Source organism: Leptopilina heterotoma, unplaced genomic scaffold, assembly GCF_015476425.1.
Source record: "Leptopilina heterotoma isolate Lh14 unplaced genomic scaffold, ASM1547642v1 Lhet_92, whole genome shotgun sequence".
NCBI lineage: Eukaryota > Metazoa > Arthropoda > Insecta > Hymenoptera > Figitidae > Leptopilina > Leptopilina heterotoma.
Genome location: NW_025111199.1, coordinates 675789 through 696441, shown reverse-complemented (window position 1 = coordinate 696441; position 20653 = coordinate 675789). Strand labels below are relative to the sequence as shown.

The 20653-nt window shown below is 30.1% G+C and overlaps 1 protein-coding gene across 1 annotated transcript in view; it reads right to left on the bottom strand.

Moving 5' to 3' along the window:
* Positions 1 to 20653, bottom strand: part of LOC122512037 (four and a half LIM domains protein 2) — a 279184-nt gene that overhangs the window by 160726 nt on the left and 97805 nt on the right. The window contains exons 3-4 of the mRNA XM_043627648.1: positions 2965 to 3139; positions 2520 to 2753 (exon numbers count right to left, since the gene is read on the bottom strand). Coding sequence (XP_043483583.1) covers positions 2520 to 2753; positions 2965 to 3139 — 409 coding nt within the window. The remainder of the gene's footprint in view (positions 1 to 2519; positions 2754 to 2964; positions 3140 to 20653) is intronic.

Here is a 20653-nt window from a genome sequence, read left to right as displayed (position 1 = left end):
TGCGATTTGACGCTATGAACTTAACTTAAGATGGAGATATTGGTACTGTGAATAGTACCTAATATTCAACTTATATTAACGAACTTTTGTTTAGTTTCATGAATTCAACATAGAATCAGAGGCCATCAAATGTTTTTAGAGGTGTCAGAAAAAAACGTTTTTTGGATTTTTAAGTTTTTCGATCGTTATTTTTGAGTCTTAGTTTATTTGGCAAATTTTTTTTGTTGCTATCGGATGTCCTTCTTCGAAATACATATAGTTTTGTTTGATTTCAAAAATATTCAATTAAGTTTATTCTAAAATGTGAGAAATACACTCGGGGTAAAGCCGCTCACTTAGTTTTAAATTTATAATTTAGAATAAAATAATTTCATGTATTATATTTTAACAATAACAAAATTGATGACTTGTTAAAACCAAAATTGTGAGCAGATTTACCCCAGTCTCCCCTATTAAAATCCCAACCTTTAACAATTTGTCGTATCCCCGGACATGCGCGAAAATATTTTATGTTTTAAATACTGGACTTATTAAACTTACATAAAATTATTAGTTTCGTTAGATATTTAAATTAGTTTCGACCAGAATGTATAAATTAAATGATAACACTGCGTTACAAAAAAAATATGACTTCAAAAACTTTCTATGGGACCTAGTGGAGGTTGTAGGGCTTGAAAAACTGAGCAAAATGGTATATTTTAAATTGCCTAAACACCCTTAAAATTTTATTTTAGAGCTAACAACCGTTTTTTAGGAGTTAATCCACAAGAAACCTGATAATTTTCTTATTTTTTGACCGATTTTAATTTATTTTTTTTGTTTGGAAGCTGAAAAACAGATCTTTTTACGTTATAAATATTTTTATCGTATCTTATTAAATGACAACAATAAAGACAAAAAGTTTTAAAAAATTAATTTTTTTAGTTAATTTTTCTAGTTTCTTATAAATTTGTAACTGGTATCTCACATATAATAATTTTTTTCGTACCATGCATCGAAAGTATAGTCGATTCTGCTTTTAATGACGCCTGATTGAATAGAATTCGTTAAAATTTGTCAAAGTTATCATACTTTAAATTTTATAGTTACATAAAGTTTTAGAGATGACTGGTCTTTTTTTACATTTATTCAGAGTTAATTCTTTGTTAACTATGCAAAATTAATGATTTTAGATTAAATTTAACTCAGAATTCATTGTTGATTACGAAAATCGTATAATACAGAATATTTTTTGTCAACAATTTAACAAATGATTTAAAATTTGAAAATGCTTTTTTAATGGTTTTTTAACACAACTTTTCAGGGAAAAAGCACTTGTAATATGCTTTCGGAATATTGTTGGTCTCTCAAGCGCCAAAAAGACAGTGCAAAGTTAAAAAACCATTGATAAAGAATTTTTAAATTTTAAATCATTTATTAAATTGTTGACAAAAATATTCTGTTTTATACGATTTTTGTATTCAACAATGAATTCTGAGTTAAATTTAATCTTAAATCATTAATTTTGCTTAGTTAACAAAGAATTTACTCTGAATAAATGTGAAAAAGGACCAGTCATCTCTAAAACTTTATGTAACTATAAAATTTAAAGTATGATAACTTTGACAAATTTTAACGAATTCTATTCAATTGGGCGTCATTAAAAGCAGAATCGACTATACTTTCGATGCATAGTACGAACAAAATTATTGTATGTGAGATACCAGTTACAAATTTATAAGAAACTGGAAAAATTAACTAAAAAAATTAATTTTTTAAACCTTTTTGGTCTTTATTGTCGTCATTTAATAAGATACGATAAAAATATTTATAGCGTTGGAAAGATCTGTTTTTCAGCTTCCAAACAAAAAAAAATAAATTAAAATCGGTCAAAAAATAAGAAAGTTATCAGGTTTTTTGTGGATTAACTCCTAAAAAACGGTTTTTTAGCTCTAAAATAAAATTTTGAGGGTGTTTAGGCAATTTAAAATATACTATTTTGCTCAGTTTTTTAAGCCCTACAACCTCCACTAGGTCCCATAGGAAGTTTTTGAAGTCATATTTTTTTTGTAACACAGTGTAAGATGTTACTTTTGTTTTTCTGTATCTTTGGTCATTTATTGCACGTTTAATTATATCATACATCAAATTATATCTACAACAATAAAAATAGACCATGTAATAGAAATAAATTAAAAAATCTATTTAATATTTACAAAAAGTCAACATTAAATAAGGTTTTATAAGACGTTCAATGTGACGTACTTACATTTTCTAAAGTGTCCAGACACTTTTATGTTTTTTTAAAGCAAATTCCAGTTTTTTAATAAAAAAAATGAAAAAACTGAGTCAATGTTTCGTAAATAGTACTGTCTGGGGTTTCCCAAATATCCCCTAAGTGCTTATTTTGGTCTGACACTTTTTTAGACAATAAACTAAAAATTTAGGGGGTCCCACATCAATATGAACAACTTGGTAAATAACGTTCACCCTAATGTAATATATAAAATATACATATAAAATAGTTAAATTTTACTTACAAGATTATTTTCCAACACTTTTCGTACTGTTCCAACATCTAAAGCTATTTCATTTCTTGCAGATATGAAATCATCTGCATTTGTATAACTTTGTGGATCTACGAAGTTACAGTATACTCTAGCCAAATCCTGTTTTGGTAACTGAATTGCTAGTTGGCGATCTCTAAATCGTTCACCTGGAGTTCCAATCTTCGGTATTGATATTTTTGGTAGCATTGAAAAGTATTCATCTACCTGAAATTAATAAATTAAATAGTTTAAGAAACAAAAATGTAATAAGTTAAGTAAATTTATCAGAGAAATAAATACATTTCTCAAAATTAATAAAAAGAGCGAAAAGAATTTTTAATATTATAATTTTATATTTATAAAAATATAAAAATATATCAATTTGTCTAAAATACATTATTGCAAACAATAATAATTTAATGATATTGATTATAACCTTAAGTGACGATAATCCTGGAGGCGCCCAAGTTAGATTATTTTCGAGCGGATCAAATTGGATGAAAGTTGCACAATCACCAGCTCTAAGTTCCAGTTTAGCTATAATTGACACCCAATCTTCGTAACGTACATCGTGTACGTCCTGTTGACATTTACAAATTGTGAAATTCTTCCTGTAACATTTATTCTAAGATTTTTTATTGCCGATCATAATTTTTATTTGAATGGGATTACAAAATCTAAATATTAAACTATATATTTTCCATTAAGCAATACATAGGCTAGAATAGAGTAAGTTGATCCATCATTGTATTTCTAACTTTCTATCTTTTTGCATTAAAAACTTTTTACTAATAATTAATTTTAAGACAAATAACATATTTTTAACGATCAAACACTTTTTTCATGTTTTAATCTAAATGTAAATAATATAGGGGAGCGTGGTCCTAAGTTAGCCGTGGGCCTAAGTTGGCCACCCTGCATCTCTCAGAGATGGTATACTGGACGAATCTATAATTTTGTGGTATGATGTATTAATAAACCATGATATAATTTATGGACCTAATTATAATCTAAGATTCTTGTACGCATTTTGAGGACAATAATATTGTTTACGACCACAAAAATTTAATTTTTCTTGTTTTTTCGAGAGCAGCTACAAGAGACAAATAATTAAACATTTCTAAATAAGCGTGTGCGCTAGTTCCTTTATTTAATGTTGAAATAAGAGGTTCTGTTGATTTTTTAATTAAATTTTTTTATTAGCGTAATAATTTGAAACTTGTAAAAATCTACAGTGGTCCTAAGTTGGCCACCTATTGTTTTTGTTTGTTTTTATTTGTTTTACTTCTTTTTTGTGTTTTTCATCACGAGAAAGACCGTAAAAGTGTAACGTAGGAATTAAACAAAGACAAAAAACAAAAAAATGGTTTAAAAAACATTATAAAAGACATAATACAAAAACACCTGTCTCCACAGCTATCCACCACTGCAAATAAATGAAATAAAATAATGCTTTATTTTCTAAACAAAAATAGTTAAATAATGCGTTTTTATTCTCCTAAATGTATCAAATTTGTAAAATTTCTGCGTAATTGAAAAGAATATGCATTTCTTCCTTATACACAAGCGAAAAAAAGTGGTGGCCAACTTAGGACCGCTATTTCTGAAATGTCCAGTATGCAGCTTTTCACTATTTATTGTATTAAGACTACAAAAGCCATTTTATAACGTTCTAAATACCACAAAATTATAGCAAAACGATCTCTGAACACTAATATATACTTGCCGAAGTGATTAAATTTCATTTTGTTACTATTTTCGACCAATTTGCTTAGGCGGCCAACTTAGGACCACTCTCCCCTAAATAAATATAATATAAATATAATAAATATAATATAAATAAATATTAAAATTTATACTGACAAGTAACACTACCCAAGTTGAAGGTTGATTCTTTACCATATTCATCAACAAATAAATCAAATGATCAAAGTTTTTAAAAATTGATCGAAAACTACTAACAATTCTTACTCGGGGGTTTTTGAAGTCGCTGTATTAAAATTTTATGTCAGATTTTCAAAATTAAATATGACAGAAACAAAATGGCCCTTATTTTAATCATCAGAGCCAGCAGGATATATAGGTAATGCTACCCACTTGACCTATATATCCTGTCAGATCTGACTGCAACTCTGTATTTGTCAAGATTTAAAAAATTTAAGGCGTACTTGCGTTTGCGAAGGCAAAAAATGGGCCCCACTTAAATGTTTTTTTTTTCACAGTTATTTTATTTAAAATATTAAAAACGATTTTTGCACCTTAAAGTACATTATAAAAACTAAAAAAAGAAAAAATTGTTTCGTTTTTTAACCGTTATTTACGATTCGTAGAGTGCCCCAAAAATTGTCGATCTCAAATTTGTAAGGGTTTGCGGTGCCCCGCATAGAGCCTCTCCTGGCTGTCTAAAATCAAAAAAACAAAATTTGTTCTTTAGTATACATTAATACCTAGTGGACGTATATGATGAAATTAAAAAAAAGTAAAAAAAACGAAAATGCGGTACTTTTAAAGTCAAAAATTCAAAAAATCAAAATCATCATTTCTTAAAAATTGACTTTAAAAGTACCGCATTTTCGTTTTTTTACTTTTTTTTAATTTCATCATATACGTCCACTAGGTATTAATGTATACTAAAGAACAAATTTTGTTTTTTTGATTTTAGACAGTCAGGAGAGGCTCTATGCGGGGCACCGCAAACTCTTACAAATTTGAGATCGCAATGTTTGGGGCCCTCTACAAATCGTAAATAACGGTTAAAAATCGAAAAAAACTTTTCTTTTTTTAGTTTTTATTATGTACTTTAAGGTGCAAAAATCGTTTTTAATATTTTAAATAAAATGACTGTGAAAAAAACATTAAAGTGGGGCCTATTTTTTGCCTTCGCAAACGCAAGTACGCCTTAAAGGATTTTTAAAATTAATATCTTTAAAATCATTATTTTAAAGAATTAGATCTTTAGGCTTTTTTAAATGATTCACTATCATCATTACTTTCTTAATTGCTTTTTTTGTTTTATTAAAAATTTCAGATATTTTCTTTTGTTCCTCGTTTTTGTTACTTTTTCCAACTTTTTTTATAATGTATGGCAGAATAACGTCTGTTAGAACAGTGAGTATGTACATTAGATGTTAAACATCCAATCTCCTAATTAGAAAAAGGGTAAAACTTTTTACTTCACTATTTACAAAACGTCGCTTGGGGGCAGCAACATGCCGACTCAGCTAAACGGTGAAAAAGATGCCGTTTCGAAAAGAAAAGGGAAAAACATGCCATTTCACGAAGCCTGTGGAAACTATGCCTCGCCGCGAAAGCGTTGAGAAACATACCTTCTCCAAACGAACGGTGAAGAACATGCCTTTTCAACCGTTAATATTATATTAAAACGGCTGAAAAGGCATGTTCTTCACCGTTCGTTTGGAGAAGGTATGTTTCTCAGCGCTTTCGCGGCGAGGCATAGTTTCCACAGGTTTCGTGAAATGGCATGTTTTTCACTTTTCTTTTGAAACGGCATCTTTTTCACCGTTTAGCTAAGTCTGCATGTTGCTGCCCCCAAGCGACGAAAATATGTTTGTAGTCTGAGAAAGAATGGGAAATTGTTTTTACAAAAACCATCTGTATCAATATTTTTCAAAAATAATTTTTTTATTAAGTTTTTAGAAAATTGGTTCCATAATTATTTCTTTCATGGCGTATTTTCTCTTAGACTCTTACATTTTTTCTTTTTAACAAAAAATGTTTCCATCACTTTTATTTGGAATATTAGGTGCATTGTCCTTTTTTCTCCTTTCTAATGCACGCTCTTTTCTTCCCTTGATTTCTGTTCTTCCTTGAATTGCGTCTTCTTCTATTCTTACTAAGCACATTTTTCTTTGCTATTTTTAATGTACATCCTAATGCTTTAATGCTGTCCTTCCGGTAGAAACGGCGTTTATAAAGGTCGTGACATGTTTATTAAAATGTTGTTAGTTGATGACGTATGGACGAACTTATATGTCACTAACTAACAACATTTTGATAGATATTTGTCACAATTTTTTAAAATGCCATCTAAACCGGAAGGTCAGCATCAAAACATCAGGGTGTAGTAACATCAATCTGTTTTGAATCATTACACAAAATTATTAAATCATGGGAAATTTAGACGCAAGCGAATTTGTCGATGAATTCGAGAGGAAAATTATTGCATCAGAGATAGATCCTGATTAGCGGTACCGATTTTCTCCCAAACCCTTACGAATACAGCGTACTCGTGGTTCAACATGTTTCGTCACAAATGGACCACATGGACCATCGAGCTGAAATAGCACCAAAAAATTATATTTTTATCCCACATGCACAAAAATGGCGCTTTCTGATAGCAGACGACAGGGAGAAAAGTCATTCATTTCTTCGACCGTATGAAAATGGCGGCCGTGTTCTCCCATGGGCAAGAAAATTAGCTGTTCACATGCATTTTTCTTGCCCAAGAAAACGGTCGCCATTTTTATACAAATCGAACAAGTGAATGACTTTTACTCCCTGTCGTCTGCTATCTGAAATCGCCACTTTTGTGCATTAGGAATAAAAAATATCGTAAGTAACACGAGAATAAAGGCAGCCAATTTCTTTACGATGATTTTTGTTACACGAGTGGAGGTCGAGGACGCCCCGAGACCTCCACTCGTGTCACAAAAATCATCGTAAAGAAATGGCTGCCTTTATCCTCTTGTTGCTTAATATACTGTTAGAGTGCTGGGTTCTTTCTTAGTATAAAACATTTTTTATGTATTTTATATTCGAAATACGTAATAACAAAATTTGGTTTATTAAAATTGACAAAGTCCTATAAACCCTTAAATCGGTCCATTAAACTTTTCGATGTCTTCATATTAAAAGATTCTATAATTCTAAAACTAATCTTAGCTGAACCTACCCCACTCTCACATTCATTAAATATACATTTCAACTATTGTTATTATTGTCATTTTTAAAGAATTCATTGGAAGTTTAAAAATTTCCAAAATGACGAAAGATACTGTTAACGAGGTTAACAATTTTCTTCTTCCTGCACTGGGTAATAATGGTACGCAAACTTTGTTTATCAACAATATTTTATATTCAGTTAGTTTTTATTTAATTTGATAATTCTACCTTTTTAGGGTTCCATACACCTACGGTGTATCGGCGGAACCCTATTGGTGAGACTCTTGTGTCTGTAGCCAAATCTGGTGTATTTTAACGCGAATATTACAGGAAAAATATAGAGAACTTGCTATGTAATAATGGCCATAGCGTTGTCAAAGAAAAACTAAAAAAATTTAAAAAAAATTTTTTTTTCTAATTTTCACCACTGGCAAGAAAACCCATTAGACTTAAGTATTAAGTTTAAGTTTAATAATAGGGAAAAAAATTTCTAAAGAAAAATTACAAAGGAATGTATAAACACTTGTATAAACCAATAAATACAAAAAAATAAATAAATTTTGAATCGAACTGTACAAAAAAATTTATAGTTTACCGTTTCGTTTTTTACAATTATGATGTAACGAAGGCATATTGCATTGCATGAGCAATAGCCATAGTCGTCGCGCTGGCCATACTCGTTCGTCTCACTACCCCACGAGAGAACGAGGTACCTCGCTGCACGTTCGTAGATCGACAGTTCATCTACCGCCTTGGCTCTAAGTGCTCTTCTTGCCTAAAAGGTACGAACTCTCATGGGCATTCGACTCAGGTAGAGGCGCTCTTCTGTAAGTAAAATGCTGTCGAGAGAAATGTTCGTTCTACCCAGGTGCTCTTAGGTCGAACGAACTTTCTCTTACCAGGTGCTTGGCGACTAACCAGGGGTGCTCTCGTGGAAGGTTGCCGAGCATATCAACGTTGTCCATGACGAACAGGAGATTAATTTTGTTACAATATACTTACATTCGAAGGTTTAAATTTTGCATAGTTTATGACTACACCTTTTCCAAATTCAGTCCTAATAATTCCCTACAAGTAAATTAGTGTTTTGATAACTAAAGTTGGTGCTTTCCGCCAAAACAGGGACTAAAGTTAGTATTTTCTTTAGCACTAGGGTCTTGCCTAAGTATTTAAGGAGACATTCCAGTTTAAAACAGGCGCAAAGAAGGCTTTCTTAGTATATATTAATAAAATAACTATGACATTTATTTAAAAAATTTCTTTTACATGTAATAAATAATTTATTTAAGAATTTGTAAAAAAAAAATTTTCATTTTTATTTCAAAATGGCGGCGATATACGCCATTTTTAAAAATGACCATTTTCGGCGGTAAGATCGATTCCAAACTTTCTAAAACAGATAAAACCAAAAACGAAGTGACATTCTCTTCGTTAGATATTTCTTTAGGTGTGGAACCTCAAAAAAGTGAAATTTTCCTCCCCCCTTTTTTTAGAGAACTTTTTCCCCAAAATATGCAAAAAAAGGTGTTTTTATTTAGAATTTTTCTTATAAAAAAGGGAGTTGGGAATTTTCCCGTTTTTAACGTTCCACTTATAGGCATGATGACGCTGAATCAAAAACCGTTTGATTTTTTAAAATCGCTCCAGAAGAACTCGAGATATCACTCTTACCAGATCAAAAAGGACATTTTGAGAAAAACGCATTTAAAGTTTTTGTTCATAAGTTTCGAATTTTTTTTTAAAAAATCATCAGATTTGCTTGAAAATCGTTACTCGGGGGTTTTTATGGTCGCTAATTACGAATATAGAATTAGATTTTTAAAATTCAAAATGGCGGATCCAATATGTCGGACATTTTTTTTTCAAAATCATTGGATTTGCTTCAAAATCGTTACGGGGGGGTTTTTGGGGTCGCTGATTACAAATATGACATCATTTTTTTAAAATTAAAAATGGCGGATGCAATATAGTGGACAAAAAAAATTAAACGAAAAAAAATTAAAATAAAAGAATCTTCTTTTCCGCCATATTGGATCCACCATTTTGAATTTTGAAAATTTGATATCTAATTTGTGATCAGCAACACCAAATACATTTTTGTTTGTCTTTTTTAAAAAATGCTAATAAAAAAACATTTAAGTCATTCGATTGCTTATTCGCATACAAAAACATCTTTGACATGGCGAAGAATAAGGATGTTTAACTTTTGTTTTACTTCGAATTTTGCAATAATATTTTAGGAGAGTATTCTTGACACTATAAGAAATCAGAAAATAAAAACAAAAAAAATCGATTTTTTGACATTTTGATCTGGAATGTCCCCTTAAGAAAAACCAAACTAAACCGTGACTCGGGTTTCGAGTGTAAAACTAGAGTGGGTAAATCAAACAAGTTTATATATAGTTTTCCACGATTGGATTGTTCATAACGATTTTATTGCTCATACCATTCAGTTGTGCAGAATAAAATTATTTTTTCTTTCTTTCGACTTTCATTGCTTTTCGTTGCTCCGCATCAATTCAACATGGTGAAACATCTACTAGACTTCGAAATCTACAAAATCATCGAAATAATTAATCGTCGGTTTCCGCCATCGAAGCTATGGAACGCTCTTCAAGAAGTTTCTTCGAAGATTAAAAAACATCGTATCTCTGACGTTCAAATGCGTCGAGTTTTTCCTGAAATGTTGCTGGAAAAAGACCAGAAGAAGTATGAAGAACGTTTGAAGAATTTTGATTACAACACGGCTTTGGACCTGGAAGGAAAGTTTTTTCTGGACTCAGCTGACTAACGAGGAGACAAAAGGAATAACTAGGGATCAGAATAGTGTGCCTAGAGTAGAATTGAGGCAGTAAAACAACCGTACTGCATGTTGGTGCTGTGTTCAAAATGGACATCGGAGGACATCTTGCAAGAACATCCCGATAAAGTTCTGCTTGAGATGTGGTCAACCTTGTCTTCTCTTCAAGATTTTTTCCCTTTCTTCTTTTCATGGTCGTCCCCTTCGGCTGGATTCCTACCCAATTTCCTCAGTTAGTGTCATCGAGGTCTAAAAGAGGGCTCTACTAGTGCAAATAGACATATCAGCAGGCCCTAAGCTTAGTTTACACTAACAATAAATAGTGTTACACGGAAGTAGTTCTAAAAACAAGTTTCAAGATGGAAGTAAAATGGATTTACGATATGAGTAAAGCAGAGTTGATGGTGGAATTGGACACGTACTAAATAGATTCTCAAGGAACTTTCACTCAACTAAGACAACGTATGGTAGCTTTTGTGAGAGCTAACCCACAAATTTTTGAAAAACCACCAGATTCTGAGGACTACAAGGAGGAAGAAGACATCGAAGAATTTAATGGCATTAGAAGATCCCCAAAACGCTAGAGATCAACAACAAATGTAGATACCATCAACATCTCAACAACAAATGAATTTCATACTACCATTGGGTTCATCAACACCGTCTTCTGGAATTAGCAACACTTTCGTGCTGTATACAATGAGGAAATGGGTCTGCAGTTTCGACGGCCGAGGTTATACGCTTATGGTTTTACGGATAAGCAGCTTCTTCGTGGGTTTCCTAAACTTCTGCGTGGAGATGCTATTCTGTGGTATAGGAATGAGATATCACCTACTCATTCACTTGATCAACTCACTGCTTCGCTAAGAAAATTTTACTTATCACCAGGGGAGCTAAGGAATTTAGAGTCACAGATGGCCACTAAATACAGAGGATGAATAACTCTATTTGTAGCTACGCAAGCTCGTTACGAACTCTGATGCGCAGACACGGTCAATATGACGCTACTTGTCAACTAGACACGCTATATTAGAATATGCAGGCAATTTTCCGTTTGCATATTAGAAGAACGAAGGTTGAATGCGTGAACACCTTAATTCAACGTGTTGAAGAAGTTGCGGGGATCCTGAATACTTTTAAGGTCCAAGACAAACCGGAAAAATCTGGAAGCATAGTGGAGGTAGCTGAAGTGAGTAAACCATATGACCCGAAGACTCACTGATGGAGATGTGGGAAACCTAGACATCGTCGTAGTGTATGTCGGAGCATGCCTAAAAAGTTCTGTTCATACTGTGGTGATGAAAATATTTTCACCCGAGACTGCAAATGTCATCCGTCGGGAAACGACTGAAAGGTCGAACAGAAGGAGTAAGTTCAACCATACTAATCCCCGACTCCAGAATATCCATTAACTGCAAATGTGAAGATGTCACATTCTCCGCACTAGTAGACACAGGAGCCGTTTCATCTTTTATCAGTCAAGAGAGAGCTAATTGTCTAGCCCTACAAAGAGGAGTAGCATGCTTAGAAGACATCAAAATTGCCCTAGCCAACGGTTCACAATATAAAGTAGTGTAACGCGACATTTTATTTGCCGCGTACAAAGTAATATTCTTTGTCGATAATCGACTTTTAATTTTTTTATTATTCACGCCAAATTGAGAATTGACAATTATTTTCTTCTTCCGAGAACATTTACTTTGAATTATCCAATTTTTTAATATTTCGTTCACTTAATTTATTAAATGAAACCTGTAATTAGCGAACCGTCAGATCACTGGTCAAAACAATTAATTGATTATAAGAAAATTGATACTCGGTTTATCATTTCATGTAAACTATCACTGCGTGTTCCTAATTTCCAAACTTCGGGATCACTGCCGAGAGATTACTTCGTATTTGTCCAGCAAGTTATCTGGTTTCTTCTATTTATTACTGAAATAAATACCGGTCATACGAAGCAGAAATACGAGAATCCATCGACGAGAACATCAGCTGTCAAAACACTGGTTGCAGCCATCTTGCGAACCGGTCGTCGTCGCGCAGTGCCCTTCGCGGAGACTAAATAAACTTTTATGAATTCTTTTCGACGGTCGATAAATTACCCAATTACTTACTGTCGCGCATCGATTACCATCTGAAAATCTTTGTAACGAGTGCGCGTGAGACTCACCACGAAGCCGAGATGCGCGTGTGCTTCGGCGTCCCCGTCGGCCATTTAATTCATTCTCATTTTGGCGTCGTATAGTGACAGGTCGCAGTAGACCATTTTTATATTAAAATTAAAATTAATTGCACTACTCCGAGAAAGATGAGCCTAGGAACAATGCGGGGACGTCGGCGCATCTCCGGTGAATCTCAATATAATAAAATGTGTTGTCTCCTGACATTGATCAATCAAAAGTGTCATGTATTTCAATTTTCTTTGTGTCACGACATTTCTGTACTTTTGAACAGGTCCCGTCTGTTCTTTCACCCAATTCTTTTTTTACAGGGTTATTAACAACTGTTTAACAATATCTTACTTAAGCAAAATTGTAAAATATGAGGAAATTACCAGTGAGGAATGATTGGTAATAATGTGAATATCCAGAGTTTTAGGTTTTTATGAGTTTTTAGGTTCTTGATTGAGAAACCTCATATAATAATAAATTAACCACGTTTTCTTGCTAAAGTTAAAAATCTTCCGTAGTAAGACATGTTTAAAACATTTCTTTCTGCAACTAAGTTGGAAATTCTGGGACCATTTTTTAAATACAAGTTTATGTAATAAAATATGTATATTTTTATATAGGGTAACTGCACCAATTGCCGAGGGTGCTCCAATTGTCGAGGATAATAATTTTCTTTTTTAGATAAATAGTATAATATATAATATTTAAGAACAAAAAAAATTTCTAAATAATCTTTGTATTTTCAACTGTATATTTGACGGGTTCCACGTTAAGTGACCCAGGTCAAAATTTTAAATGTTTGGGATCGGGTTAAAATTTTGCAGAAACAGTAGTCCTATTAGATACAATTAAAAATACCAAATATTATTAATTTATTTAAACAAATATTAAAACTGGAGGGGGTCAAAGTTTAAATTTTTGGTCTAACATGGAATATTTGAAAAATTTGTAGTTTCTTTAAAACAAAACGAAAATACGTTTTCTATTTTGGGTTTTTCTGCTGTTTTTCAACACTCTCTAATGGTGTAAACAAATGTAGAGAAAAAAAATGTTTGCCCTTGAAAAATTAAATTAAAAAATAAAATTTCATTTTTTCATCAAATGGACAGTTTTTATTTTAAAAAAAAAAATTTTATCATAAAGGTGAGGTTTTTTCCTAAAAAAAGGTATAGGTCAAAACGTGGGACAAGAACTTTTAACTGGTCAAAATAAACATTTACTTCTGCAATCCACCGCCCCTGCTCGTTGTTGGGCTATATATTGTTTATAACAATTGAAATAAATTATTTTATGCTTTATTAATTATCTGGTGGTCATATTGGATGAATTTAAATTGATTTAGATCATGTGCATCAACGAAATAAGAAAATAAACCTCCTTTTTTTAAAAAAGTGTATTAATTTGTTAACTTTGATTTAAAAAAAATTATAAATAATTAAAATCTCCAAAATCTGCCTCAAAGGATGTCTTAAGAATTTATTCCCCTTTAACTTAAGACAAAGAACACTCAAATCGGTTAAAAATTGTAAGCTATAGACATTTTTTAATAGTAAATTGTAAAAAAAATTTTACTGTGGGACGGTGCACGGCAGAAGTAAATGCTTAATTTGACTAGTTAAAAGTTCTTGTCCCACGTTTTGACCTATACATTTTTTTTAGGAAAAACCTCACCTTTATGATAAAATTTTTTTTAAAAAAATACAAACTGCCCATTTGATAAAAAAATGAAATTTTATTTTTTAATTTAATTTTTCAAGGTCAAAAAATTTTTTTTCTCTACATTTGTTCACACTATTAGAAAGTGTTGAAAAACAGCAGCAAAACCCAAAATAGAAAACGTATTTTCGTTTTGTTTTAAAGAAACTACAAATTTTTCAAATATTCCATGTAAATTTTTGACCTGGGTCACTTAACGTGGAACCCGTCATTTATATATACAAATTTCGTAGCGATTCTACTAAAATAATTATTTAATTAATATTATAATTCACTGCTGTAAAATTTACACGAATCTCCATTTTCTTAATACTTCAGGTTGATTAAAACAGATTTTTAGAAATGCAAATTAAACGTATTTATAATGACTTTTTGTGTACAAAATTATTATTATAATTTTGTACACGAACTAAATTAATTTTGTATGCATGTTTTTTTGTTAAAAAAAATTTTTAATATTTTTTAAAAGCAAATCATCGGTATTTGGTTCCTTTTTTTTGACAGTTCCATTTTTCGAGGTAATGACTCGAAAATTGGTGTAGTCACTTTTTTCGCTGATGTACCATTTATCGATGGTTAAGTGTTTATTTACTAAACGTCAAACATAAATGCCAAACATTTATAGGTACAGAGAAAAAGAAAAAAATGCTCCAAAAATTTACAACCAACAGAAAATAATCAACCAAAAAAACGAGGAAGAGGGGAAAAAAATTAATAAAAAAAATGCATTATTTAAAACTAAAAAATTTTGTACTATAGTTTAATTATAATTAACCATTATATTTACAGTTCGTAATAAAAGTTTATTTTATTCGTTTACAAATTTAATGTGACTTAAATTAATTTATTTTTTCAATTAATGTCTGATTAACAAAATTGATTAATTTTAATTAACTTATTTATAAAAGTTTAAAAAACAGTTAAATAATTTTCTGTCCTGTATCATCTACTATAAAAATGTTTTATATCGATATTATAAATTATTCAATTATAGTTAAATAAATATATTTGTTTTCTGGTAATGTTCTATAATATTTTTATCGAAAAAATTAATATCTACTCGATTTTCTGATATCTGTACAGGTTAATTGTTAGGTTATATTGGGTTATATGTTTAAAAATGTCATACCCTCGACAATTGGAACAGACCCTTGAGAAATTAGCACAAGACAATCGACAAATGGTGCTTTTGCTCGATTGACTTTTAAATATATTTTTTGCTTAACAATTTAGTTTATATTAAAAAAATAAATATGAATATTAAACATTATTAGATCCTTCGTCCAAATATACAAAAATCAAATTTTAAAGTGCATTTACTTCCGAGAAAAAAAATGTCAAAGTCACATGTTGCCTAAAACCCTCGACAATTGGTACAGTTACCCTAGTCTAATTCCTGCACGTTGTTATCAAGTAAAGAAAATTAGAAATTGAGACGGAATAGTACTGAACCCATACCTGACCCGCCTCCAACGTGTCCTTTCGCAAATAATTTGGTTTCAGTACCTTTTGACATAATAAATTTTTTCTTTAATAATACACTTTCTTTAATAAACCACTTTTTTAGGTTCAATTTCTTCCCCCCAATGTAACCTCTTTGATTCAACCTATATATCAAGGAGTTATTAAAAAAATGATAAAATTTATAAGAAAACTTTATTTCGAAAAATAATATTGGTGAAGGACGAACAAAGTATTCTTGAATTTATTAAAAATATTAACATGTGAAATTGTTGCGTTTAAATTTCCAGTTCGTGGTTGGAAATAACTGCAGGAAATATCACTCGGCGATGGACAAAATTAATGCCTGCTTGCGACATTGATATCAACAGCACCAATGTAATAGAAGATGATTTACTTTAGATTCTGTATAGACTACCAGGATTTAAGGATGATACACAAGAAGAAATGTCAGAGTGGATCGCAATCAATGAAAATAAAAATGGTTACGAAATTATAAAACTGAAGCAGATTATTCAAAAGTAAATAAATAAATAAACATTCTTGCATTTAAATACGATAGCCATTAACATTTTAGAATAATGTTTAACAAATAAATAATATTTTAATTAATAAAATCAATTAATAATTTATTTAACAGATTACAATATATTCTCCTAAATAAAACTGTAAAAGTGGATGAGAATGATATGGAAATTGAAGAAACAGAGGAAGAAATAATTAATTGCAATTTTATTGATGAAACCCTATGAGGGTTTCAAAGTTTTTAGAGATTGGTATCAAGTGGAATGTGATGCTGGAAATATGATTAATTTTTAAAAATTAAATATTTCAACTAAATTGATTATTATATTGTGATGTTTTCTTGTTTGGATTTATAATTGTAGTAAGATCTTATTGTGTTTAATAAAAATCCATAATTTTAATAATTTAAAAAAATGTTTTTATTTATGAGCTTTCCCTCGTCGACGACAGGCATCCTCAGATATTTAAACTGTAAATACATATAATTTTTGAAAATATTTAACATTTCTAAGCATTTGTTGTAACAAATTTAAATTTTGCAAAAATTAACATAACCAAAAACTTACCAAGAAGGTTTCTTCAGAAAATGAGATAAAACATAATTATATAAACTCCATTTTTTGGAGGTTTCTTAAAAATAAATAAAAATTGATCAAGAACATTTTGTTCTTGATTTAAATAATAATTAAGAAAAAAGGCAAACCTGTCACACGTGTGAGCATACTTGCTACTTAACGCAAAAAAATACTTAAATGCCGTGAATTAGAGGGTAAGGTTTGAGAAGATAAGGTAGAAACAGAGTATAATAAGAACCCTAAGTGTAATAAGAAAGAAACCTGTATTGTCAATAATTTCAAAATGAAAACAAAGACAATTCAATTATCCCGAAATTAAGACAAATAGTTTTTAATTAGTATTCAGAATTAATGAATGATAAACTTGATTTAAATTATTTAAATCAGTTTGTTTATTTACAGAGTTTTGGGCCTTGAGAATGTGAAACATTTCTCTAAACTTCCTACGTCTGTAATTTAGTTCATTGCAAATGATGTTTGTCGAATTGAAACTGAAAAAATGATCATTTTCATGTGCATGTGTCACCAGAGCTGTCCTTCTATTGTCGTTATTGCAATCTCTTTTATGTTCGCCTAATCTACTTTTAATGTATCTACTGGTCTCACCAATGTAGCAAGCTCCACATTTGCAAGGTATACGGTAAACCAAATGCAATCTGAGATCAAATGGAGTATTGTCCTTATTTTTATAAAAAACTTTAAATGGATCCTTCTTATAAGAGAAAACAACTCTAATACTATATTCGCTATACAATTCTCTCAACGAATATTGTAACTCATTTACATATGGCAAAACAACTAGCTTTGCAGAAGCAAATGGTTGCTTATCTACAATATTATCGTTGAGAAGAAATTGACAACGCATTTTTATATATTTATTTAAAAAAGTTCTAAGGTAATCATTCTCAGTTAAAATATTATAAATAAAATTTAAATTTCCTCTAAAAAATCTTTGGTCCGATAATTTTATGGCTCTATCTACACAACCATAAATGATTGAAATCTTATCTTTATTTGATACATTAGAATTATAATTTATATATTCTCTCTGATAAGAAGTGTGTCCAAAAAACTGATGCGATTATTATTCTCAAATTCAATGGTAAATTGTACTTTATTATTATAATCATTAAACGCATTTAAAAGACCATTAGCATTATCCTTGTAAACGCATGTGACAATATCGTCCACGTACCTAAAATAAAAAACTAATTCAAAATTTAATTTTTTTTAAACATCCATTTCTAGCTTCTCCATTACTAAGTCAGCAATCTTTCCAGATAATAGAGAACCCACGGGAGTTCCAAAAATTTGTTTGTAAAATTTACCACCAAAACAACAATACGCATTATCAATGCAAAACTCTAAGATATCGATAAACATATCATCAGTGATATCCGTGTGTTGTCTAATCTCTCTCCACTTTAACTTAACACACTTTAAGACTAAATCTTTTGGTATGTTTGTAAAAAGTGACTTAGCATCTAATGAAACCAAAATGAAATTATCCGGAATTACAAAATTTCTAATTTTCTTAATAAATTCAAAACTATTTTTAACATGGGACTCATTATTTCTAATAACTTTTTTGATCGGGGTGCCAATAAATTTCGATATATTATATGTTGGTGATCCACAAAATGATGTTACGGGTCTCATTGGGACTTCCGGTTTTTGGATTTTTGGTAGACCGTAAAATTTGGGAGCTACCGAATTATAAGATTTTAGATGCTTAGCCATTGGACAATTAATATAAGATTTCTTTAAAAGCAAATCAACTTTATTGTTTAGATGTCTTTGAACAATTTGAGTAGGATCTTTATTTAAAATTTTATATGTTTTACAATCATTCAACAAAATCAAACATTTATCTAAATACTCTTTTTTATCTAAAATTACAGTAACATTACCTTTATCGGCCTTGTAAACAACAATATCGTTATTCTCCTTAAAAATTTTTTTTGTCTTTTGACCAATAGTACTATATAAAGAATTATTAAAAACATTATGATTACTATTTAAATAACTTTGTAAAACACCAGATAATTTGCTTCTAAAAACATATTTTTTATCCTCTGGGATGAGATTAATTTTCTCCTCCGCCATTGTCAAGGTGTCTTCGACCACACTAGATTTATCTAATGAGTTGATATAAAATTTATCACCTAAACTTCAAAAATATGCTACATCCTGTGGGATGGATTTATTAGAACAATTCCTGATCCATTTCGGATTTGGTTTGTTGTTAAAATGAAAGTTATAATATTTTCTGTTTAACCAATTAAATTTTGAGATACCTTTATTAATGAGCATTTTTTCATAGTTATTTATAAAATTCTCTTGAAAATCAAAAAATGTTTGACATATATGTTGGTCATTAATAGATGCAAAAATTTTACATTTAAAATTTCCTAAAAAAGATTGCAACTTTGATATAGACAGAATAGTATCGTTAATTTCGACATTAAAAACACTAATTTTATAATTAAAAGTTAATTCGTTAAAACGTTTTTTTGAAGAAAAATCATTGAAAGATGAAAAGGTTTTTAAATTAATTAAATGAGAAGGAAGAAACCCACTTGCTTTACATCGTAGTAAAAATCGATTTTGATTCTTTAATCTCGCTAGACGTTTTTGGTACTTAATCCATTGTTTCATTAGTCCAACAGTTGTATTTCCAAAAAGTCCTCTGATATTTTTGAAAAATCCGTTACGATGATTAGAGTCCATTATTATGAGAGAAGTCCAAGAAAGTCGGTTAATTTTGTTAAGGTTCAAATCAATCGATCATCGTTCAAACTCCAAAAATGAAAATCAATTTATTATATATATTCCAAAACAAAGAAAATTCTTTGCATATGTATTGGATATTATTTAAAGATGATATAATATATATTGTGATGTTTTTTTGTTTGGATTTATAATTGTAGTAAGATCTTATTGTGTTTAATAAAAATCCATAATTTTAATAGTTTTAAAAAATGTTTTTATTTATGAGCTTTCGCCCGTCGACGACAGGCATCCTCAGATATTCAAACTGTAAATACATATAATTTTTGAAAATATTTAACATTTCTAAGCATTTGTTGTAATAAATTTAAATTTTGCAAAAATTAACATAAGGACAATACTCCATTTGATCTCAGATCGCATTTGGTTTACCGTATACCTTGCCAATGTGGAGCTTGCTACATTGGTGAGACCAGTAGATACATTAAAAGTAGATTAGGCGAACATAAAAGAGATTGCAATAACGACAATAGAAGGACAGCACTGGTGACACATGCACATGAAAATGATCATTTTTTCAGTTTCTATTCGACAAACATCATTTGCAATGAACTAAATTACAGACGTAGGAAGTTTAGAGAAATGTTTCACATTCTCATGGCCCAAGACTCTGTAAATAAACAAACTGATTTAAATAATTTAAATCAAGTTTATCATTCATTAATTCTGAATACTAATTAAAAACTATTTGTCTTAATTTCGGGATAATTGAATTTTCTTTGTTTTCATTTTGAAATTATTGACAATACAGGTTTCTTTCTTATTACACTTAGGGTTCTTATTATACTCTGTTTCTACCTTATCTTCTCAAACCTTACCCTCTAATTCACGGCATTTAAGTATTTTTTTGCGTTAAAGAGAAAGTATGCTCACACGTGTGACAGGTTTGCCTTTTTTCTTAATTATTATTTAAATCAAGAACAAAATGTTCTTGATCAATTTTTATTTATTTTTAAGAAACCTCCAAAAAATGGAGTTTATATAATTATGTTTTATCTCATTTTCTGAAGAAACCTTCTTGGTAAGTTTTTGGTTATGTTAATTTTTGCAAAATTTAAATTTGTTACAACAAATGCTTAGAAATGTTAAATATTTTCAAAAATTATATGTATTTACAGTTTAAATATCTGAGGATGCCTGTCGTCGACGAGGGAAAGCTCATAAATAAAAACATTTTTTTAA